The sequence below is a fragment of the Schistocerca gregaria genome, chromosome 6, assembly GCF_023897955.1.
Source record: "Schistocerca gregaria isolate iqSchGreg1 chromosome 6, iqSchGreg1.2, whole genome shotgun sequence".
In the NCBI taxonomy this organism is placed as follows: domain Eukaryota; kingdom Metazoa; phylum Arthropoda; class Insecta; order Orthoptera; family Acrididae; genus Schistocerca; species Schistocerca gregaria.
In genome coordinates this window covers 299,151,796-299,177,465 of record NC_064925.1, presented here as the reverse complement: position 1 = coordinate 299,177,465, position 25,670 = coordinate 299,151,796, and the positions used below count along the sequence as shown (strand labels likewise).

The 25,670-nt window shown below is 39.6% G+C and overlaps 1 protein-coding gene across 1 annotated transcript in view; it reads left to right on the top strand.

Annotated features, from left to right (window-relative positions):
- Positions 1-25,670, top strand: part of LOC126279036 (transport and Golgi organization protein 1) — a 195,293-nt gene that overhangs the window by 38,433 nt on the left and 131,190 nt on the right. Inside the window, exons 4-6 of the mRNA XM_049979435.1 lie at positions 837-943; positions 12,095-12,217; positions 21,697-21,891. Of these exons, the coding sequence (XP_049835392.1) occupies positions 837-943; positions 12,095-12,217; positions 21,697-21,891 (425 nt within the window). The remainder of the gene's footprint in view (positions 1-836; positions 944-12,094; positions 12,218-21,696; positions 21,892-25,670) is intronic.

Here is a 25,670-nt window from a genome sequence, read left to right as displayed (position 1 = left end):
GTCACCTTATCAGTCCACCTAATTTCCAACATTCATGTATAGCGCCACAACTAAAATGCTTCGATTTTTTCTTCTGTTCCAGTTTTTCCACGCCTGTTTCACTACCATACAATGCTGTGCTCCAAACATACATTCTCAGACATTTCTTCCTCAAATTAAGGCCTATGTAACAGTAGGCTACAAAAATCTCGTCATTGCATAAAGATGAAGATCTGTATTGTGAATTCAAACAAAATGTGGAGGAAGATAGTTATTTGCCATGTTCCAGGAAACAGGTTGAAATGTAGAATTCTGTGAAATGTAACACAGGTGAAAGAGACTGCAAGATAAAAGTTCTTTACTTCTTGAAAAAGTGAAAATATAACAAATATGACAGTTTAAGTTTAAAATATGCTCTGTCAGAGAGAAATGACCGTATATGCATAAATATGATGTAACAAATTACAGTAGTTCATTTACTTTTTTCATAACAGGCATTTATATATATTTATATAATATGTTAGTCTTTTCGAAAAATATGTGCCCTATCATAAAAATCCTAGCCCTATTCATCACTATTCAGAAATCATTGCAGTTAATTCAGTCAGCTGACTTTTATGTGATAACTCTCATACAAATACAGTTGAAAGTATACCCACAGTGCAAGATGGATTGTAACCCTTATTTTGATATGTTGTGAATTTTTTAATTAACTTTACAGCACTTTTTTCATTTGTCTGTTGTATGTTTAGACATGATTTTGGTGGTGGCATAGTTTTAGATTCCTAATGTAGGATGGTGTTTATCACAAGTGTTCTACACTTAAATAACTTCAGCCATTGTGTTTTTATTAATAGCATCTGTCTGTGAGACTGGGATAAACTGTGGTGGACAGTCTGGCTTGATACCAAGTGAACCACAACTACAAGAAAGTTCTATGTCTGAGGAAGTACCAGAGGGCATTGTAAGTTCCATTCAATATTCTACTTACTAACATGTTGGAAGTATGTATCTGTTTTGTTGTATTTCAAGATAGCTAGTTTTGTTGAATTTAAGAGGTTAGACATCTCAAAACAATAAAATCCTGTTCAGTACGCAGAAAGTAAGCAATGGTATTTACTTTTCTGACATAGTTTATCATTTATTTATAATGTTCTGCACAATGTCTTGAATTTATTTTTGTTGTTATGAAAAGTTACTATTTGTAATGCTTTGTACGGTATAGATGATTGAGTCCTTGCTGTCACTTTTGTCAGTAATGAGCAACTGAAGGTGAAAAGATGCCTTTCATTCACTGCATAGAACCACTCTTGTGTTGTCATTGGAAATAATGACACACAATGCAATAGTAAAAATGCCTAGTTTTTCTAAACTTATAATTTTACAAAGAAGAAATATAACCAGCACAGTCCTATTCCACTTTTTAACCTAACCAGACAAAATTGTAATTCTGATTCTGCTTTGATTGCTGTAACTGTATGAGTATGTCTTCAGATGATAGTTTATAAGCAGAATGTTTCCAGCTGATCTGCTTCCTTTTCCTGGGGTCTATGGTTTAACTTCATGCAGCACATCAATATCATTTTGTGTGTTGTGTAGAAGTGGAGGAGTATTTTGTAATTTGTTACATGACATTTCAGTTTAATAATGCAAAACATTTAAGTGAACATCATCTTTGTGCATGACTTCAGCCTTTGTAGGAGCACAATAGACAGGTACATGTTCCTTTATCTTGTGTCTTACAAGTAATCTGTGTCAGTTGGGTATCGTTTATATCCACCCTCAGCACCTCCCCTCCTCCTCATCCTCCTCCTCCTTTAGCAAGGTGTGACAAGTCACTGCTTAATTGAAACTTCCTGGCAGATTAAAACTGTGTGCCCGACCGAGACTCGAACTCGGGACCTTTGCCTTTCGCGGGCAAGTGCTCTACCATCTGAGCTACCGAAGCACGACTCACGCCCGGTACTCACAGCTTTACTTCTGCCAGTATCCGTCTCCTACCTTCCAAACTTTACAGAAGCTCTCCTGCGAACCTTGCAGAACTAGCACTCCTGAAAGAAAGGATATTGCGGAGACATGGCTTAGCCACAGCCTGGGGGATGTTTCCAGAATGAGATTTTCACTCTGCAGTGGAGTGTGCGCTGATATGAAACTTCCTGGCAGATTAAAACTGTGTGCCCGACCGAGACTCGAACTCGGGACCTTTGCCTTTCGCGGGCAAGTGCTCTACCATCTGAGCTACCGAAGCACGACTCACGCCCGGTACTCACAGCTTTACTTCTGCCAGTATCTGTCTCCTACCTTCCAAACTTTACAGAAGCTCTCCTGCGAAAGCTGTGAGTACCGGGCGTGAGTCGTGCTTCGGTAGCTCAGATGGTAGAGCACTTGCCCGCGAAAGGCAAAGGTCCCGAGTTCGAGTCTCGGTCGGGCACACAGTTTTAATCTGCCAGGAAGTTTCATATCAGCGCACACTCCGCTGCAGAGTGAAAATCTCATTCTGGGCACTGCTTAATTGTTTGTTACTATTGACCGGAAGTGTATGGGGCAAACCATTAAAGGAGGGAATATAAGAAAGAAGTAAACAGTGTAGGATTATTGTGCATTTGCACTTCAAAAACCCTGCCGAACCTGTTGTTATCTCCATTCAATTCATTAAGTGCCACATATTTTAAAGATAACTCTGGAAACTAACCCAGAGTTGACTGATATGAGTGAAGTAATCATACTCTGGTTCAGTTTACCATTTTATTACAAAAAATATTTAACTTTCTGGTAAACACCTTCCAAAACAACTATGATGCTGCTCATAATTTTCAAACTTCTATTCAGCTGTATTGATCTTGAAGATCTTGTTTCGTGAAATTTAGTATTTTGCAATGCACTTCTGTAATATTATGGGAACCAAGCAACAGAATAACTGCTTTGTGAGGCTGCCTCATGACTTTAGATCCCAGTTGAGTCCGTATCATTATGGGAGCCAAGCCACCGAATAACTGCTTTGTGAGGTTGTTTCATAACTTTAAGAGTTCAGTCCCGTTTGACTTAACTGTCCTGACTTGAATAATCCCCCTTTTGAAGAAATGCTTACATAAGGAGGAAGTGAACATGAAAATGATGTTAATCCATTTGAGTTGCAGTGTTATAAATAATAATGTTATGTTTTATATAATGTTCAGACTATGATGAAAAACAATATTTTCAAAAATTGGAAAAAAATGTTATATTGTGAAATTGCTATATTGTGCTTACAATATGATGACAGAAGATTAAAGCTTATGGTTATACATAAAGTGAATACTTGCAGAGGAAGAATGATTTGATCGCTGTTTAGGTATGCTACTACAGATGCTAAAAGCTGAGTTCAGTCCTGTGCTGGACTTAGAATATTTTCCAAAATTTAATGTGGCTTTGACTTCTGGGAATTCTTTGTTTGTGGGAGAAAATAAGCAGCACTGTGATTAAACTGTAGGGTCTCATATGACTGACTGAGACAGTTAGCTGTTGGATCAGAGGAAGGCACAAGCCTTCCACTTCCATTATGGAAATGCTTAGCAAAGCACAGTAAAGTTGAAACTAACCTTCCACTCTACAACAATTATACTTGTATTGAAAAAATTTGTGGTGGTTAAATATTTTTTTTTGTATTATATTTATTTATCACATTCCAAATAAACAGCAAACCAGTATAACCTAACATTAATGGGGCAGTCGTCCACATCACAGGGTTCTCTCAGATGACTACAAACCAACAAGTGTTCTGAGTCCTGCCTTGTTCTACACACTGCCCATCATCACTGATACCCCTCATCTTTAAATTAGTCTTGTTAATTGTTGCACCTATTCTCTATCTGTTGAGGGTTTTCCAAGTCCCATATTGGAGATGGCAGTCTCATGGTACCTTCTCATTGCTTTCCAAACTTCTACATGATATTTTGTTCTCCACAGCTCAATTTGGCAGGCTTCTGCTGAATTTGGTACTGGTGCTTTTGTAAAGAGGAAGCTTTTTCTGATTTTCAGCCATGAATGGATAAGTGTGATCTCCAAGCAATGGGTGCCTTGGATCTGTTTCTTGCTTCTTTTCAATCTCTGCTGCTACCTGTCTTATATCCAGAAGTGCTCCTCTCAAAAGTTGAAATCCACATAGTGTACAAAAGGGAGTTTGAACAATTTTGATCTGATAAATTGAATTTATATTTGTAAATCATATCTGTTAATTGTTGCATATAATCTCTCATCAAAAAACTGTAACAATTCACAAATGTTAAATTTGATTTGATTGCAAATACCAACTGTGCTTTACATGGTATTATCATAATTTGCATTTAATTTTCCTTTACAATATTTGCACTATAGACAACACATGCGTGTAAGTCACATCCTACACAGAATCTTGATTTGATTACTTGCACAGTGTCTACATGAACAGTGTATGTAGAAAAATGATTTTTATTGAATGCCCGACCAAATTGATGTTTTTAATAGGTTTCTGCTGTACTAATCTACACTGAAGTGCCAAAGAAACTGGTACAGGCATGCATATTCAAATGCAGAAATATATAAACAGGCAGAATACGGTGCTGCGGTCAGCAACACCTATATAAGTGTCTGGCGCAGTTGTTAGATCAGTTACTGCTGTTACGATGGTAGGTTATTAAGATTTAAATGAGTTTGAACGTGGTGTTACACTCGGCTCATGAGCGATGGGGGACAGCATCTCCAAGGTAGTGATGAAGTGGGGACTTTCTCATATTACCATTTCATGAGTGTACCGTGAATATCAGGAATCCACTAAGACATTGAATCTCAGACATTGCTGCGACTGGAAAAAGATCCTGCAAGAATGGGACCAACGACAACTGAAGAGAATCGTTCAGCATGACAGAAGTGCAACCCTTCTCCAAATTGCTGCAGATTTCAATGCAGGGCCATCAACAAGTGTCAGTGTGTGAACCATTCAATGAAACATAATTGATATGGCCTTTCGGAGCTGAAGGCCCACTTGTGTACCCTTGATGACCGCACGACACAAAGCTTTACGCCTCGCCTGGGCCTGTCAACACTGACATTGGGCTGTCGATAACTGGAAACATGTTGACTGGTCGGACAAGTCTCATTTCAAATTGTATTGAGTGGATGGACTTGTATAGGTATGGAGACAACCTCATGAATCCATAGACCCTGCATGGCAGCAGGGAACTGTTTAAGCTGGTGGAGGCTCTGTAATGGTGTGGGGCATGTGCAGTTGAAGTGATATAGGACCCCTGATGCATCTAGATATGACTCTGACAAGTGACACGTACGTAAGCATCCTGTCTGATCACCTGCATTCATTCATGTCCGCTGTTGGTTCCGATGAACATGGGCAATTCCAGCAGGACAATGTGACACCCCCACATGTCCAGAAATGCTACAGAGTGGTTCCAGGAACACTTGTATGAGTTTAAACACTTCCACTAGCCATCAAACTCCCCAGACATGAACATTATTGAGCATACGTGGGGTGCCTTGCAACTTGATGTTCAGAAGAGATCTCCACCCTCTTGTACTCTTACCGATTTATGGATAGCCGTGCAGGATTCATGGCGTTAATTGTCTCCAGCACTGCTTCAGACAGTAGTAGAGTCCATGCCACGTCGTGTTGCTGCACTTCTGCTTTCTCGCATGAGCCCTACACAATATTAGGCAGGTGTACCAGTTTCTTTGGCTCTTCAGTGTAATATGCACCTTTTTAAAATTCTGTTTGTCAAAAATGCTGAACCAAATGACAGTTTTATGCATCATTGCTAGGAACCTGAAAAATTTGCTTTTGCAAATAGAAGCAAATTTGCCTCAAAATTTGAAAATGCAAAATTATCTAATAAATGAGTTTCATAGCAAATTGTATCCAGATGAACAATTTTATCAAAGGTAGTTTCAAACAGCTTTATTTTCTGCATATAAAAATTAAAAACATAACCAATTTTTGGTTACTTATATTGCACAACATCTGGTGAAGCTCTGTTTGCAAAGATAATGTATCTAAGAACGAAGTTGCAAAATAAAAAGAGCATGTATGCTTGACTGAAAAGACATCACTGTGCTTCTGTGCATACATTACACTCTGGTGCCAAATCAGTTGTGTGCGGTTGAATAGTTTCTTTAATATACAAGCTACGTATGACAATGTAGGACTCAACTATGGGACCTGGCACCTTGTGTGTTATGCAGACACTTTAATGAAACAATTTTAGGTTGGGTCTGAACAATCTTGTTTATGACATTAACAGCTTCAGAAAGCAGTTACTCGATAGCTATTACTGAATACTTTCTGTAGTCAGCTCTGTTATCTGTTGTGTACTGCTTGTGTTTTCCTTTTTGTATGAAATGATTGACGACATTTATTCTGGTTCAGAATGGCGTTTGATTACAGCTCTCACAACACAAAAGGATCCCTACGGTCATGACCATTTTGCAGAAACACAAAACATTGGTGTAGTATGGCTATCTTCTACACTGCAAAAGGGAGGTGGGAGGAGGGGGGTGGGGGGCTGGTTTGCCCACACCCCTCCTCAGATGGTGTTAAGTTCTCATTCATTTTTGTTCACAGCCAACTTCCATGTTATAGTTGCTGCACTATTGATTGTAAAACAACTCTAATAAACATATTTTGACCACACTGGGAGTCTTTCTGTAATGCGTGAGTAGAGTTATTTTCAGTTTCATTGCTATTCTAAGTACCTTGTCAGCTCTACATGTAGCGTTACCAGATACGGATTGTTTGTTTTTGAATGCCCATGAAAAGGCTCTGCAATATACTAATCACACCTTACATGCCACAGATTCGAAATGATTATTCTACAGATTAATTATCAGTTGGGGTTGAAAAAGAAAAATAATGTGTAGAAACACCATAAATCAAAGAACAGCTCCATTCAGTGATGGAAAAACACCGCTGCTTCTTAACAGAAACAATGATTAGTTGAAAACTTACATAGAGTCAAAAAAAGAAAACAAGCAAAGGCAATTTCAGAAAAAAGTTAAAGGTTTTGCTAAAGCAAACATTACTGTCAAAAAGCTCTTAGTATTTTTAAATTGTCACACCAAAATGACTGGTATCAAAGCAAGTGACCATGGGATAAAAAAGCAACCAAAATCACTGAACAGTGGAGAGGCCACTGGGTCTAATGTGATTGCAGTATGTTGCTACATAGAGTGTGTGAAAGAATTTGCTTCTCTTCTAGCAGCAGTGTACTGTAGGTTGCAGGAGGATCAGTGTGTTCTTAGTGATTTGAATAAGGTGCAGGCCATTCCTGTTTCCAAGAAGAGTAATGAAACAGACACACAAAACTGTAGGCCTACATCTGTAACATTGGTCTGCTGTAGACTTTTAATTCATTTTTGCTAATGTATTATGACATTTCTGGACACCTAAAACCTACTTTGAAAGAATCAACATGGTTCTGAAAACAGTGATCATGTAAAACCCACGTCGTGCAGTTCTTCCACAAGCTCCAGAAACTTGCTGCTTGGCCACAAGCTCCAAAAACCAGTACATACTGCTGCCCAGGTTGATGCTATGTTACGTGACTTCTGGAAGGTATTCGATAGAGTTCAATACTGCTACCTAATCAATAAAATTAGAGCATATGGAATATCAAATCAGCTGTGTGGTTGAAGAATTTCTCGCAAATGGGACACGACATTCTCAGTGGAGGGATATCTTCATATGTGAAGATAATTGAGAGCATACTGCAAGAGATTGTTACAGTGCCATTATTTTTCACAATATATATGTGTATAAATGATCTAGTGAGTAATGTTGGACGTTCTAGAAGCTTTTCGAGGATGGCGCTGTTTTATATAGGGAAATCACAGTGCTATAAAATTACACCAAAATGCACAAAAAATTGCAGTGGATCATCACTTGGTGCAGTGATTGGAAGTTAACCCTCAACATAAAGAAATGTGATATATTGCTCATAAACAAGCAGGAAGACCCAGTATTGTATGATTACATGGTTGTAGAACAGTTACTGGAAGCAGTCACACCCATAAAATATCGGAATATGTGTACAGAGCAATTTAAAGTGGAATGACAACATAATAGCAGTGCTCTGTAAGGCAAATGCCAGACTGAGATTAATTGAAAGAATTTTCAGGTGTTGTCCATTCACAGAGGAGGTAGCTTACAAAACTCTCATTTGAACAGAAACTGAATATTGATCTTCAGTGTGGTATCCGTACTGGTAGGATTGACAGAGGGAAGAGAGAAGATCCAAAGAAGAGTAGTGTGTTTTGTCACAAGTTAATTTACTAAGCGTCACAGGAATGTTCAGTCAACACCTGTGGCAGATGCTGTAAGAGAGGGATTCTGCATCACAGTGGGGTTTACTTTTCTAGAAGGGTCTACCGATACATATTGTATTCTTATATGTATGTCCTGAGAGAACACCCTAAATGTCAAGTTGAAGATATTAGAGATTCCTCTTTCTCAAATACTGCCCAAACGATGCAATCCCCTAAACGGCGTAACTGTAAGGATTCCTTTCTCTGGATTCCACACTTCCTTTCACAATGATCTACAATTTTTTTTAGATTCCACCAATCCCTGGCCCTCACAAACCTGGTGTTGCAAACACACATCTCCATGTGGCACAGTCAAACCAGGGCCACCTCTGCTGCTCCTTCCAGAAGATGCTACTACTCTGCAATCTGTACTGCTTGTGCCACATCTCTGAAATTGAATCCCCCTGCTCTCCAGCACCTGGAGGAGCATTCCAGACAACATCTCCACCCTGATGATGTTCTAGCCACCTTAGGGCACCACTATCCAATCCCTATTGTACCCACTGTGTTCCTCCTCGTCCATCTCTGATAACAGCTAAACCCTGCCTAGCTGACCTTTTCAACCTGCCACGTCCCCCCAAACTCCCTACCAACTGTTCACCAAATCCGGAGCCAAAACATTCCCATAACACTGTTGTTAACTTTTCCACCAAAACCCTCAGCTCCACAGAAGTTTCTGTCCTCACCTTTAGCCATACACCCAAATTTAACCATGCTGGACTTCTCAAAGACCTACTTTTCTTCTCCCAATCACCAGTCCATCCAACCAAACCCACCCTAATTCCAACATTTGAATTCTGCCTCTTCCAGTTTGTACCACCATCCAACCCTGATCCTCCTCCCCACCTAACCACAAACCAGTCACCTTCCAGGAATTTCTTACCTCCAACTTAGCTTTACCATCCTTCCTCATGTCTTTTCCTCAACACCAACCATTCAGAAGAAGAAAGAACAACGAGGCACAACCTCAAAACAAATCCTGACCTAATCATCCTACCTGCAGATAAAGGTTCCACCACTGTTATGAGTTGCAGTGACTGCCTGGCAGAAGGCCTCTGCCAATTGTCTGACTCCTCCACCTATAAACTTTGCTAGAGTGATCCCATCCAACACAAACTCCAGTCCCTGCTTAAAGCCTTTGGTTGTTTCCAGAACATCTCCCCTGAATCCATTTCACTCCTCACCCCTATGACACCATGCACACCCACCTTCTACGTGCTCAGCAAAACCCACAAACCCAAAAATTCTAGATGCCCTTTTGTGGTTGGTTATTGTGCCCCCACTGAAAGAATTTTCCATGTCAAAGACATCAACCACTTCCTTCACTGACTTTCTACGATTCCCATCCCTTTACCTCCTGGGTCACTACTCATCACTGTTAATGCCACCTCCCTACACACCAACTTCCCTCCTGCCCATGGTTTTACTGCTATTTAACACTACCTTTCCCACCGTCCTTCAGACTTCATTCCTCACACACCTAATTAATTTTATCTTAATTCACTACTACTTCTCATTTGAAGGGAAGGTATATAAATAAATCTGTGGCACAGCCATGGGCACCCTTCTATGCCAACCCTTTTATGGCCCATTTAGAGGAGATCTTTCTAGCCTCCCAAAACAATAAATAGTCGGGTTCAGGTTCATACATCATACATAATATCTTCCAATCTGGACCCAGAACCAATACACTGTATCTTCGATCATTCACAACCTCGACATCTTCTCTCCCATCCGCTTCAGGTGGTCCTCCTCAACCCAACGTGCCACATTTCTAGATGTTGACCTCCTCCTCCTCCCTGATGGCTCCATCTGCACCTCTGTGCACATTAAATCCACCAACCACCAACAGCACATGCATTTTGTTAGCTGTCATCCCTTTCACACCAAAAGCCTGACTACCCAGGGGTAGCTTATCTGCAGTGACAAAAATTACCTTGCTCAGTGTGTTGTGGGTCTTACCCAGGCCTTCACAGACAGGCCCTGTCCCCCAGACCTAGTCCACAAACAGATCTCCTTCGCAGTTTGCCCTCACGACCGCAATCATCCCGCCACCCCAAAAAACCAGGCACAAAGGAGTGTCCCCTTCATCACCCATACCACCACGGACTGGAACAACTGAACCACATCCTTCGCCAGGGCTTTAATTACCTATCATTGTGCCCTGAAATGAGGGACATCCTACCCAAGATACTTCCCATCCCTCCTAAAGTGGAGTTCCATCACCTATCCAACCACCACAACATCCTTGTCCATCCCTGTGCCACTCACAATCCCAACCCCTTGCCATAAGAATCATATCGCTGTAGAAGACCCAGGTGCAAAACCTGCCTAATCCACCCACACAGCACTACCTATTCCAGTCCTGCCACAGGTTTATCGTACCCATGAGGGGCTAGGCCACCTGTGAAAGCAGGCATGTCATTTACTAGCTCTGCTGCAGTCACTACACTGCTTTTTATATTGGTCTGACTACCATCCAGCTATCCCCAAGGATTAACAGCTACCGCCAAACTGTGGCCAAGAGCAAATTAGACCACCCTGTGGCACAACATGCAGCTGAACATAACACACTTGATTTCAGTGGATGCTTCACTACCCGAGCCATCTTGATCCTTCCCTCCAACAGCAGGTTTTCTGAACTATGCAGATGGGAGTTATCCTTACAACACATTCTCCGCTCTCATAATTATACCGGCATCAACCTATGGTAATACACTCTCCCCACACCCTCCACCCAAGTTTCCACCCCCTTTGTCCTATCATCTCCTTCACATTCTTTTCTCCCATCCTGTTTATTTACAGCCCTCTGCCAACGCATCCACCCGTCTTTCCCCACTCCTCTCCTTTTTTTGTTCCCATTTTCCCTACTTTCTGCCTCACAATCTCCTGACCTCTGGTCCCTGCACACTTCACCAGAGAGTATTCGTCTCTCACTCCACCCATACAATACTATCCCTCCCCCTTCCTCACCCCTTCCTGATTGCTGCTTGCATCCCACGTGATGTTGCATTCTGGCCCGAGATGCTGGAGTTGACAGTCATGTCTGTGTGTGAGGTGTACTTGCTTTTTTGTGTGTGTGTGTGTGTGTGTGTGTGTGTGTGTGTGTGTGTGTGTGTGTCTTTACTGATTAAGGCTGCTGTTGCCAAAAGCTATATGTGAGTATCTTTTAATTGTGCCTATCTGCAGCTTGTCTTCTTTACGGTAAGTAGCAGACTATTTTTGCAGACATCATACTAGGGATCACATGACCAGCAGTCATTCATTCTGCAAACCATTCACAACTGGAACAGAAAAATGGGAGTGGCAGTGGGACACAAAACACCCTTGGCTTGCAGAATATAGATGTAGATTATGGGGAATAAAAAATATTTGTTCTCTTTTGTTAGTATTTTAATCTCCAATCACCACACACACACACACACACACACACACACACACACACACACACACACGTCCCCTTCACCTGCTTAAATTAATCAGTAACATAAGCCATTGTTCAGATATATCAAAGATATGTATATTTATTGTGAAGCATAACCTTGCTGAATAAAGTGTATGTAAAGGAGCAGTCTTCTAACTAAAATTACAGCGAATAAGAACAGAAAAAATTTTTCCTTGTCAAGCAGCAGACTTGTTTAAACAGGCATTGTTCATGTCACTATGGGGTAGAGGAAGCAGACACGAAAAGACTAGTGTGTTCAACGCTTTCTTTTTGTACTTTTAATTTTAATGCCCTAGTTGCAGGTAACTGTTATTAATTTAATCCTGGATTTTTTTTATGTTGCAGCACAATAGTGATGGAACTGGAAAGCTTTATGATGCATTATCAGATAATGCTTTATATATGATGATAACAGCAGCTGTCACTGGTTGTGTTTTGGCTTTCACTGTTATGGTATCACATTTTTTGGTAAGAATCATTGTTCTTAAGCACATAAGAGTAAACAAAGATATTATTTAACTTGAAATATTGCTTTCAATAGTTGATGTAGTCTAACGCTAATGAATAAAAACAATAAACTTCTGAAACACAAGTGTTGATTGGTTTTCAGAGAAAGAGAAATCAACCATATGTCATGAAAATGGTTAACCATTGCAAAATTCTGGGAGAGAATTAAGCCACTGTAATTTCCACAAAGCAAATAATTAATTTCATAAAAATATATTCCCTACTGCCTTCCAGATACTCGGAACAGCAGCATTTTTTCTTTTTTGTCTGATTCTCTCAATGCAGTTCTTGTGTAACATATTTGTAGGTGGCTTTCTTGGTTTATCAGGACTACTAGTGGTTATTAGTTCAGTACAGTTTCAGTGAGAACTTCCTTGTCAGCATTGAATGTACTTAGAATCAATAATCCGTCATTTCAATTCATTCTTCTTGTGTTTTCATCCTATCATTTTACACACACCAATTATCCTCATTTCTGTTGACTTATCTGATCCTTCTGGTCCTCTTTACATCTGTATTCATGTAAAAGCAACCAGTGCCACCTTCTTTTGATAGTTACTCTGCGCTAACTCTGCCTCATGTTCTGCTTTTCTGTTCTTCAACTTTAATCTAACTGTTTTAGGCTTGTATTCTATTAGAGCTTTCTGTTGTTCATAGAAATGTGGGTAGGTTCTCGAATCAATGTTATCTGACTCACTATTCTGTGTGACTTCCAATTGTCCTGTGAGCCTCCTTTGTATCAACTTATTTTCTGTATTTAAATTTCTCTTTATGTAGTCTTTTAGTGACTTGCCTTTTTTTCTTTCTTCCTAGTTTATATACATGTTCTTCATCTCCTCCACAGTCTTTGTTAAGGACGCTGTTCTGAATGCTGTAGAAACTGTGTACTATCATTAGCATTAGTATGAGGGTTGTGAGGGTTTTTCTGCTGGTTAATAAATTCATGTAGTCTACCCTTTAAGATAAGTTTTATCTATTTACAACTTAATTTAGATTCTAAAAGTGTCTACCTTTAACATTGAAAGCTGACCGCAAATTCTGTTGTATGCAGAAACATTTTTAGAACACGATTTGTCTTACCAGTATCTGAAAAAAATATAGGTGAACAAAGAAAAATACAGAGGATACAAAAGACCATGAATCATGGGTAGAGGTGTCTGTGTGGATTAGAGAAATGCTATCCATGTCCTCAAGTTCCATATCTGCATCCACAAGCTTTTGATCCACATCTGCATCCACATCTTATGGTTATTAAATTTTGTAAATAATTTTATTATGTCCAGTGCACCACAGCCCTGACACCATTCTAGTGCCTGGTCTGAATTTTCGTCAGCTGAAGTTTGCACATACCTTTGCAGCTGCTTTGCTCCAAATTAGTGGTGTAAATATTTCATTGTCAGTCACATCAAATTTAAACTCATTTCTTTCTGCATCTACGGGGAGAACCATTTGTTTGAAATCCCCTATACAGTGCTGAAGCTTAAGATCGCAGGTATCACACCCTGGTGTGCCCTCATTTGCGTGATTAAAAAAAATTTCAGAATTTTATGTGACACACAGTAGCATTTAAGAAGTAGTGTTATATACGAGGGTGAGTCAAATGAAAAACTTAAATTTGTAATAACAAATCAAAATTTCATGCCGTTATCCTGTAAGTTGGTAAGCTTGCTACAAACAGCATGCAGAATAGCCTGTAGGTGGCAGCATTGTGCAGACGCACACATACAGCCGCAGTATCAGTATAAAAATGGCCGCCCCACTTGCGACTTGCACCAGGGAAGAACAGCATTCTGTTATTCGGTTTTGCATAGTGAAGGTGTGAAACCTATTGAAATTCATCAACGAATGAAGGTTCAGTATGGTGATGCGTGTTTGCCACAGCAGCAAGTCTATGAATGGAGAAGGAAGTTCGCAAATGCTGTGACTTCAGTGGAAGATGTTCCTCATCCAGGTCAGGCACAACGAGTTGTGACTCCACAGAACATTGCAGCAGTTGAAGCCATAGTGAAGGAAACTGCCGAGTGACACTGAATGACACTGCAGCATGTTTACAGATTAGTCATCGGTCAGCACACCACATCGTTCGTGATGTGCTCGAGTTTCACAAAGTGTCTGCAAGATGGGTACCACAGCAGCTGACTCCTGAAGTGAGAGAACGACATGTTGATGCTTGTGAAGAACTTCTTCGGTGCTTTGAACGAGAAGTTGATGGCTTCCTTGCAAGAATTGTCACTGGGGACGAAACCTGGGTTGACTTCCAGCAACTGGAAATGAAGAGAGCGATCAAGGAATGGCGCCATTCCTCATCACCAAAACCAAAGAAGTTTCCAACAGAACCAGCAGCAGGGAAGATTATGCTCACTGTCTTTTGGGACAAAAAAGGCATCATTTTGGAGAATTATATGCCTAGAGGGATCACTGTCACCAGTGCATCATACAAGGATCTCATAAAAAATCATCTGCGGCCTGCAATCAAATCAAAGAAATTTGGATTGCTGTCAGCAGGGGTCCTTTTGCAACATGACAATGCTAGGCCCCACACTGCCTATGCAACAGTTCCAACAATCAAGGCCTGCGTTTTGAGTGTCTTCCTCATCCACCATACTCACCAGAACTTGTCCCAAGTGATTTCCATTTGTTTCGACCACTCAGAGACGCAATGGGAGGAAGGATGTTCCGTTCTGATGAAGAGGTACACCACATAATGCACGAGTGGTTGCGCGGACTACCAAAAGAATTTTTTTCTAAAGAAATTTATGCACTTTGTAAGTGCTGGAGGACTTGCATTGAGCATGGGGGAGAATATGTTGAAAAGTGATACAGCTTTGTACCGTTTCTGCACCATAAATAAGATTTAAAAAAATATTTAAGGTTTGACTCACCCTCGTAGATTAGTTGCATGGTATAATGTATAGGGTAATGGCTTCATATGCAAGAAGTTGTGGGTTTGAATCTCAGGTGAATTAAATTTTTAAACGTGTATCAAAATGACTGATCATGATTTTTATTCAGTTAATTGATTTAAATGTATTTTTTTTTGTTTCTGTTCCTTTGTCATATCGTTTTAGTCACCATATGAATTTTTTTCATTTGTGATCACTTTTTCTTTATAACATTCTTTTGCCAGAATGAGATTTTCACTCTGCAGCAGAATGTGCGCTGATATGAAACTTCCTGGCAGATTAAAACTGTGTGCCGGATCGAGACTCGAACTCGGGACCTTTGCCTTTCCTGGGCAAGTGCTCTACATCTACATCTACATCTACATCCGTACTCCGCAAGCCACCTGACGGTGTGTGGCGGAGGGTACCCTGAGTACCTCTATCGGTTCTCCCTTCTATTCCAGTCTCGTATTGTACGTGGAAAGAAGTATTGTCGGTATGCTTCTGTGTGGGCTCTAATCTCTCTGATTTTATCCTCATGGTCTCTTCGCGAGATATACGTAGGAGGGAGCAATATACTGCTTGACTCTTCAGTGAAGGTATGTTCTCGAAACTTCAACAAAAGCCCGTACCGAGCTACTGAGCGTCTCTCCTGCAGAGTCTTCCACTGGAGTTTATCTATCATCTCCGTAACGCTTTCGCAATTACTAAATGATCCTGTAACGAAGCGCGCTGCTCTCCGTTGGATCTTCTCTATCTCTTCTATCAACCCTACCTGGTGCGGATCCCACACTGCTGAGCAGTATTCAAGCATTGGGCGAACAAGCGTACTGTAACCTACTTCCTTTGTTGTCGGATTGCATTTCCTTAGGATTCTTCCAATGAATCTCAGTCTGGCATCTGCTTTACCGACGATCAACTTTATATGATCATTCCATTTTAAATCACTCCTAATGCGTACTCCCAGATAATTTATGGAATTAACTGCTTCCAGTTGCTGACCTGCTATTTTGTAGCTAAATGATAAGGGACCTATCTTTCTATGTATTCGCATCACATTACACTTCGCTACATTGAGATTCAATTGCCATTCCGTGCACCATGCGTCAATTCGCTGCAGATCCTCCTGCATTTCAGTACAATTTTCCATTGTTGCAACCTCTCGATACACCACAGCATCATCTGCAAAAAGCCTCAGTGAACTTCCGATGTCATCCACCAGGTCATTTATGTATATTGTGAATAGCAACGGTCCTATGACACTCCCCTGCGGCACACCTGAAATCACTCTTACTTCGGAAGACTTCTCTCCATTGAGAATGACGTGCTGCGTTCTGTTATCTAGGAACTCCTCAATCCAATCACACAATTGATCTGATAGTCCGTATGCTCTTACTTTGTTCATTAAACGACTATGGGGAACTGTGTCAAACGCCTTGCGGAAGTCAAGAAACACGGCATCTACCTGTGAACCCGTGTCTAAGGCCCTCTGAGTCTCGTGGACGAATAGCGCGAGCTGGGTTTCACACGATCGTCTTTCTCGAAACCCATGCTGATTCCTACAGAGTAGATTTCTAGTCTCCAGAAAAGACATTATACTCGAACATAATACGTGTTCCAAAATTCTACAACTGATAGACGTTAGAGATATAGGTCTATAGTTCTGCACATCTGTTCGACGTCCCTTCTTGAAAATGGGGATGACGTGTGCCCTTTTCCAATCCTTTGGAACACTACGCTCTTCTAGAGACCTACGGTACACCGCTGCAAGAAGGGGGGCAAGTTCCTTCGCGTACTCTGTGTAAAATCGAACTGGTATCCCATCAGGACCAGCGGCCTTTCCTCTTTTGAGCGATTTTAATTGTTTCTCTATCCCTCTGTCGTCTACTTCGATATCTACCATTTTGTCAACTGTGTGACAATCTAGAGAAGGAAGCACAGTGCAGTCTTCCTCTGTGAAACAGCTTTGGAAAAAGACATTTAGTATTTCGGCCTTTAGTCTGTCATCCTCTGTTTCAGTACCATTTTGGTCACAGAGTGTCTGGACATTTTGTTTTGATCCACCTACCGCTTTGACATAGGACCAAAATTTCTTAGGATTTTCTGCCAAGTCAGTACATAGAACGTTACTTTCGAATTCATTGAAAGCCTCTCGCATAGCCCTCCTCACACTACATTTCGCTTCGCGTAATTTTTGTTTGTCTGCAAGGCTTTGGCTATGTTTATGTTTGCTGTGAAGAGCTACCCAAGCACGACCTACGGCCCGTCCTCAAGCTTTACTTCTACCAGTACCTCGTCTCCTACCTTCCAAACTTTACAGAAGCTCTCCTGCGAAAGGTTTGGAAGGTAGGAGACGAGGTGCTGGTAGAAGTAAAGCTGGAGGATGGGCTGTGAGTCGTGCTTGGGTAGCTCAGTTGGTAGAGAACTTGCCCGCGAAAGGCAAAGGTCCCGAGTTCGAGTCTTGGTCCAGCACACAGTTTTAATCTTCCAGGAAGTTTCATATCAGTGCACACTCCACAGCAGAGGGAAAATCTCATTCTGAAAACATCCCCCAGGCTGTGGCTAAGCCATGTCTCCGCAATATCCTTTCTTTCAGGAGTGCTAGTTCTGCAAGTTTCGCAGGAGAGCTTCTGTAAAGTTTTGAAGGTAGGAGACAAGGTACTGGGAGAAGTAAAGCTGGAGGATGGGCCGTGAGTTGTGCTTCGGTAGCTCAGTTGGTAGAGCACTTGCCCGCGAAAGGCAAAGGTCCCGAGTTAAAGTCTCGGTCCGGCACACAGTTTTAATCTGCCAGGAGGTTTCATTCTTTTGCCACTTGGAATTTTTGTGAATGTAAATTTAATTATATTTATCTGTTATAATACTCATTTATTTGAAAATGCTGATCTGTTGATGCATTCTTTGTTACAAGATGTCTGTTTTTTTTTTGCGTGGCAATTGTCATGCAGACATTTAAAGTATAGTCTTAATCCCTATTGCACTACAAACAAGATAATTCAGATGAAGATTTAAATTAAAGAAGGTATTATAAGTAAAATGAAACTCGAGCAAAATGAGGAAGAGAAATAATGAATGCAACAACTTGTACAAAAAAAAGGATAGTAAAATAAAATAAATTAAACTGAAATTAATACGTAAAATTAATTAAAATTGTATGAACGAAGGTGTCAAGTGGAAAAGGAATGTTAAGAAGAAAAATGAGACCAAGTGAAAAAGTTAATGATTAAAAGGATGTGACAAAGAAGTAGAAATAAAAAATGACATTCAATCCAATTAATTGCCTAAAAATTATGGTCAAAAGTCATTTTAGTAAAGGTTCAGAAATGAAAAAACTCAATGCGCTTGATGAGACTTGAATCCATGACCTACTGCATGTCAGTTACCTACCGTGTCCCTTACACCCTGCAACCAGTATGTGTAATACTATTTTTTTAATGCTATTGAACACCGTGCAAAATTCCCAAATTTTTTTCTTCAGTTACTCACAAATGAGGGCCCACCAAGGTGAATGGCTGCAGTGCATGAGAACCTGGTATCTTAACCTACATCACTATATAGGTTTGTTTCAAAAAGCACCTTGTAAGAGTGGTATGTGGAGATCCACAGATGTACCTTTTGATATCCACACTATGGCTGCAGCAATTTATTTCTCTTCAGACCTCTTGTCATGGGAGACAGCAGGAAAACCCAAAATGGAAATCAGTGTACTGTTATTAATTTTCATTAACTCTCATTGTATTTTTGTGGAATGTATTTGTTTTGTTCTGTAGTCCTGTTCCCCTCTCGTAATTGCCCCCCCCCCCCCCCCTGCCCCCAGCGCGCAAGGTGTATACAACTCAGGGCAACCGGGAGATCCGAGAAAAACCCGGGAATATTTTCATCCGGGAGAAAACTGGGATAAACATGGGAATTTTTCGGAATTCCAGGAAATTTTCATTGTTTTAGTTTTCAGTTATTTTTTTTTTTGTCATTTTGACGGGTAAGAACCAATACTCTAACAAAGGATATTACTTTATCCCGCTTCTGTAGAATAATACTGCTGCAACAAAACATAAATGAGAGGAAAAAAAAACAAAAGTAAAACTTAAGTTGCAAAGGAAATATGCCATATACAACAATAAAACATATTGCGCATACAAGCATTTGCCAATTGCAAAGTGTGTCAAAGCCTTTGGGAAGACTATGCAAAGCTTCCTAACAACAAATTGTCTCCGATGAACATGACGTCACAAGTGTTTACTTTGGAATCATTTGAGCAGTTGCGGAGGGCTCTCGTGCATGTGCAGTTGAGTCACATATGAGAAGTACCTACTCCCACTTCTGGCTACAGATGTGTGTTGGGGCACCACAATCTGATATTGCCCCGGTTCAGAAATATTGGAGATCCGGGGCTGATCCACTGAGCAGTCTGAGTTGTAGTGGGGAGTCTCCATATGACCCATGTTTACGTTTAGTGATTTTGCTTCTTCCTCTTCATTTGTTGCTCTCACGTTAAATGAAAACAAAACGGATATCTATGGCCGTGAGCTATCAAATGAATTAAAATACGTTCGCATAATTACGGAAGGCTAAAATATGTTATTTGTTTCAGATTTTATCTCCACCTTTCTGACAGTCAAGTATTAATCGCCTTGCAGAACAATGAAGTTATTTTTGTCGGTTTGCTAAAGAAATGTGGTTTTATTAATCTTTTCCACTGGGGCACTCAATTTATTTGAAACGATGTGTTTCATTCCATACTATGGGCTAGTTTCAACTGTTCACTGCATTTCAAAAGTGTTTTCATCTTCTAGCACGTATAGCATTATGCCATAATAAAGAACCAAACATGAGATAATACAGTACTTGTATTCAAGAAAATTTACATCCAAATTTGGACATACGAATGTGCACTTTAAGCCAAATCACGCATTTTAGTATGGTTCACAAAATTCCAATGTTCTTGGAGTATCCTCTGATGTCTTGTTTCTTTTATGACATACTGTAAGATCATCTAATGTTTTACACCTATGAACATATGGGCTTCCTGCATCATCGTAGCTGCGCAAGAGCAGTGACGCCTGTTTTTGGCGCTCTCTGGCAACTACTGAAATGAACCTATTTCTAACAGGTCACCCGAAAATATTGCGAATGGTTGTTTCAAAGTAAATTTCCTTTTATGCAAGATGAATTATGTGCGAGAATGGACAATGAATTTCTTAAATCACAGAACATTTGACTCAAAACCAAGTCTTTGAGGACGCACATTTAGAAAAATTTCGAGTTCAGAAGATCAGAAATTTATGTCTTTATTAAAAATTTTAATGACACATTTGTGTGATTTATCTTAAAGTTCCATATTATATATGAAAGCTTAGCTTCTCTTGCTGCTTATTAATCTTCGAGACCAATATTGTATGCAAAAGCTTAGCTTTTCTTGTAGTAACACTGTGTATGTTAATTTAAACCTCTTTACTTTTCCTATTTGTGCATACGCACTATTGGCTGACTGCACCACGTATCCTACGCTAGAAGATCCACTGTCATTGGCTAGCGAGATAGTGTGACGAGCTATGACTGGCTACAAAAACACATTGCAATCTTGATTTCAATGCTTCGGAAAGTAACATGTGATGTTTTGTGGAATTTAAATGTACACTTTCGTAATACGAAAATATGCAGCGTACATGTTGCTGCACATGAAAGATCTATCCAAAACTTTTTTTTGTAATATATAGTGAGTTTGGTTTTCTAAAGGTCCGGGAAGTTCTATGCCAGCATATAAAACCATAACCATTCAAAGGATTGATAAGTTTTACAGTTCTGAGGAAAAGTGTACTGTCACTTAACATGGAAAAAGTCTATTTTCACCCAGGAGAAACTTTAATTTTAACCAGGAAATCCGGGAAATTTTTTTTTCTTGGTCATATATACACTATGTTCTTACAAAGACACTCTTTATGTTCATGATGTTTCAAATTCCTAATTCCTTGACTGCCCCATTCGCATCTGTCATTCTGAAGGAGTATTTGTCAGATGACACTCTTCTTCCCTTTTGATGCAGTTAAGATTTCAGTTGAGTCTATTTCTTCGTGAACAGATGATATTTTATTTTGTAAATTATTTTATCCAATAGTAGTCACAAAAATAATGAGGCAAATCTTCTTCTCTTCCATCCTTTACTATAAGGAATATCACTACTTGATCCTCACATTTCTCGTTATGGGCGATTTTTTGGTCTCAGTCTTTATACTTGTGTTTTCAACCAATATCTTTTCCTCAAACATTACATGTGCTTTTTATGAAGTGATTGTAACTTTGATATTTTCTCATTAGTTGCAGTCCCATTTTCTTCACACGGTCAGTGTTTTGGATGTGCTATGACAGTTGTTTCTTGTAACTGAATTGGCTTATATAGTATTGGTATCCACTATTGTGTGTTTCTATATTTAGATGTATTTGTTGTACTTGTCGATTGAAGTTTGATATTTCATCAATTATGCATCACGTATTCTGTTTAAAAACAGAACATTTCACATTATTTTATTTTATTTATTTTTTTTTTTTTTTTTTTAATTTCAGCAAAAGCCACGGTACATTTCATTAACATCAAATATTTTTAAATTAGAAAAGCAGTTACTGTGCTTAAAAACAGAAAATTCCACTTTGAAAGAAGAACTGCAGAAGAAAGAAGAGGAACTAAGTTCTATACAGACATCCTCATTTGATTCTGATAAAGTGGTCATGCTGTTAAAATCAGAATTGGAGGCATCACAGGTAATTTATACATGCACACATTCATTTCATTCTTAAACACGTTGTATGCAGTTTGTTGCTATTATTCAGAGCATGAATACTGTGGTAACACTGGTGACATAGTGTCAGAATTATTTACCAATATGTACAGCAGTGCAGGCAAAGAAATTTTGTAATTCCTTGTTATCTTATGACGTATTTGAGCCACTGCACTGAAATTCAGGATTTTAATAAACAATCAATTTTCTTCTTTAAAAAATCTGGGGATTTGACAGTCTTGAAATTACCTGGAATATACCCTATTGCGCACCCATTAAAAGTAGTACAGATTATAATAGGGGAGTATAATCACCCAAACAGGAGCTCATGTAGTTAGTCCTTAAAACTGAAAACCCTGGTACTTAGCCCACCAGATTAAGCCTAATATGTTTTTGATAGAACTATATTAATACTTGAACATGTTTACAGTTATAAAATGTGAGAGAAGCTCCTACAAAAAAGTTTCTCCTTCCTACACAACAAAGATTTTCAGCGAGATGGCGCAGTGGTTAGCACACTGGACTCTCATTCGGGAGATGACGGTTCAATCCCGTCTCCGGCCATCCTGATTTAGGTTTTCCGTGATTTTCGTAAATCGCTTCAGGCAAATGCCGGGATGGTTCCTTTGAAAGGGCACGGCCGATTTCCTTCCCCATCCTTCCCTCACCCGAGCTTGCGCTCCGTCTCTAATGACCTCGTTGTCGACGGGACGTTAAACACTAATATCATCCTCCTCCTCCTCCTCCTTCAAGCATTTTTAGTATACTAAAATCTATTAAGTGATTCAGAAACGATATCTTCTTTTCAGAACAGCAGTAGCTCATCAAATAACTATCTTATTGAAGAATAAGAAACTTGAAAACTACACTGGTAAAATTGAGCTACATTCAGCGTTTGATTTCAGCATAATTGTTGTGATGAGTTGTAATGTAATGGATATAGAGCCAGCACACCTGCATAGTGATGAAAACTTAAATGACTCACAAAAGTGTGGTATTTAAAGTAAAAAGATTGATCCCAAGCTGCAAAGACTGATAATACTGTGTTAACATGAGTTGCATAAGGCAGCTAGTATTCAATATTAACATTGAGCTGCTGCCAGGCAAAGACTGCTAAACAAGTAAGCTTTAGCCCAAAAGGCCTTCTACTGAATTACACACACACACACACACACACACAAGTTGGTCCATGACCAATGGCTGCCGAGGCCAGACTTAGAGTATGTGCTCGGCAACTAGAGACAGCGGTCGTGTGTGTGTGTGTGTGTGTGTGTGTGTGTGTGTGTGTGTGTGTGTGTGTGTGTTCTATCTAATTCAGAAGACGGCCTTTTGGCTGAAAGCTTACTTGTATAGCAGTCTTTTTGTTGTACCTGTGTGTGACTCAGTATCTCCACCATATGGTGAGCAGCAGTGTATCCTTTTCATAATATTGTCATTATGACACCCTGGACTTTCCATTGGCAGATATTATTCTCATTGAATTACAGCCATTTATTTTAAGTACATTCTGACATTTCCATTGTCTTAAATCCATCCATAGTAACATGGCATGTAAAGGCAGTACTATCTTTGGAAGATAAGAGAAGGCAGTCTAGACAAGATATTTTCCCTGCAGTCATGACTTAATTGCTCAGGTAATGGTCCAGTTTGAAGTCATAGAACCCCAAAATTCCCTTTGGAACAAAAATACAAGATATTAAAGTAGCAAAACTCACATTGTATACTAAAAACAATAAGTTTTTCAGAACAGTGTAGCAACTTAACTTTAGTATATCATTTCCCTCATTTTCATCAAACTGGTTTGTTATGAGGAACATTGGTTCAATGTGAACAAAAAATTCGTTTGATAATTGTGAGTCAGAAGGAGATCAAACAACTGTAGAAGTAAACTGTAGTCAAATATCGACACTAGTGCAAAGTCATCGCAGTCAGTAAGTTTTCCTTTACTTGAACACTCTGTATTCTTCATTCAGTACAAGAAACACACCTTCAAGAAAGAATTATTCAAAATCGTAAGGAGTTATCTTGGATATCCTAAACATTCAAGATCAAAGCAAGAAGAGGTCTTTCTGTTTGATAGCCAGCTGTATTGGAACTGAGGGTTGTGGTTACAACAACCAAAGAAGCTTGTGCAGATAAGCAGTGTACAAACAGTCATATCCCTATGTACATTACCGTTACATTGAGAACTAATGAATATTGGAGGGGAAAAGTTATTATAAGTGACTAAATGCAATCAATAAAGCAAACCATTTTACTATAGTGCATGTCTTCCAAACAAAAATATGGAATGTAGCAATTAGTACTAGATTCAAAATTTGCTATCAGCCTGTCTTTGGCACATGTTTCAAGTATCAGATTATAGTTTAAAGTAAACGACTAAAATTTATCATTATAAAATCGATAAGTATATTTATGGTGCTTACAGCAATCATAACAAACTAGAAATAAAAAAGCTACATAAATTTGCACAAAACCAAAGTTAAGATAGCTTAACCCAGAAGTGGTTGACATCCATTATGTTAGGAGTTGCGGACATGAGGCTATCAAAGCTGAGAGTCAGGTTGGGAATACACATGTTGAATTGTCTGGATTGCATCACAAGTTAGGCAGTGCCGTATATCCTCTTTTTAAGATATTTTAAATTGGATTTGGTGTTCATAGCCTTTGGTTGCTCTGAGAAAACTATTTCTTGATTTTAGCTCTTCAGTAGCTATTTCAATGTCATATAATTGTTTATGTTCAGACATGGAGCATTTCAGTACCTTTTTTGAGGCAGGTGCCTCCTTTCAAATTATTGTTGGAAGAATTCTAGGCAGGTGGTAGATATTATCTGTGGGAGGCAGTTTCTGACAGCTGCCTGTAAGTCTCAAGTTTGAGTGCAACATTGACTTGCTTAGCTTGGGCAGATTTCTGACTGACGGGAAACTTACTCACAAGCAGATTAGCGAACTACCAGTGCTGTTGCTTTTACGACTTACGGTTTACTACTGCAGATTTACAGAGTAATTTGTTTCTACACTGATTTTCACTTTGGTGTTTGTACAGTGCTTTTTTATGGTGGAACATGTTACAAGAACCTTAGAGAGGTTTGAACAATACTATTGCCCTATAATTCACAGCTATCTTTGCATATGAGATGACTACATCCTTATCAAATGTATGCCCCATTGTACATTATATTTTCATGTAGAGTGTCTTCTTTGCTGGTACTAGGAAGGACAGTTACCAGAGTTTCAGGAGATCTGCTATAAATTTGAGCTGTCAGCAATACAAATGTTTTTACATTCTGAAAATTGTGTGTCAAGTCATACTATATCCTTGAAATTTATTTAGTTACTATATATTTTGTGTGTTAGGCATGTATGGCTCCATACGCAGACAAATGTCAAGCTTCTTTTTCTTGTCCCTTTGTCTTGCATTGGTGCAGGTTCAGCATGGGTATGGACAGATTTGGCATGGTTAATTTAAGGGGTGGTCGGATCCTTTCCTGCCACTGCATTTTTACCCCTGGGACAGAATGTGTGTACCCCAAGTGTCTGCAAGTAGTACAATTCATATGAGAGTGAGTGAAGTTTTCTAAATGTTTGCATATCATGTAACAAAGGCGGGACATGGGCACTAGCCCAGTATTCACCTAGTCAGATGTAGGAAACTGCCTAACAGCCACATCAAGGCTGGCTGGTGCACTAACCCTCATCATTAATCTATCGGTCAGATTCAGTCCATGCTCAGCGCACCTCCCTGCCATGGAAGCAGCTC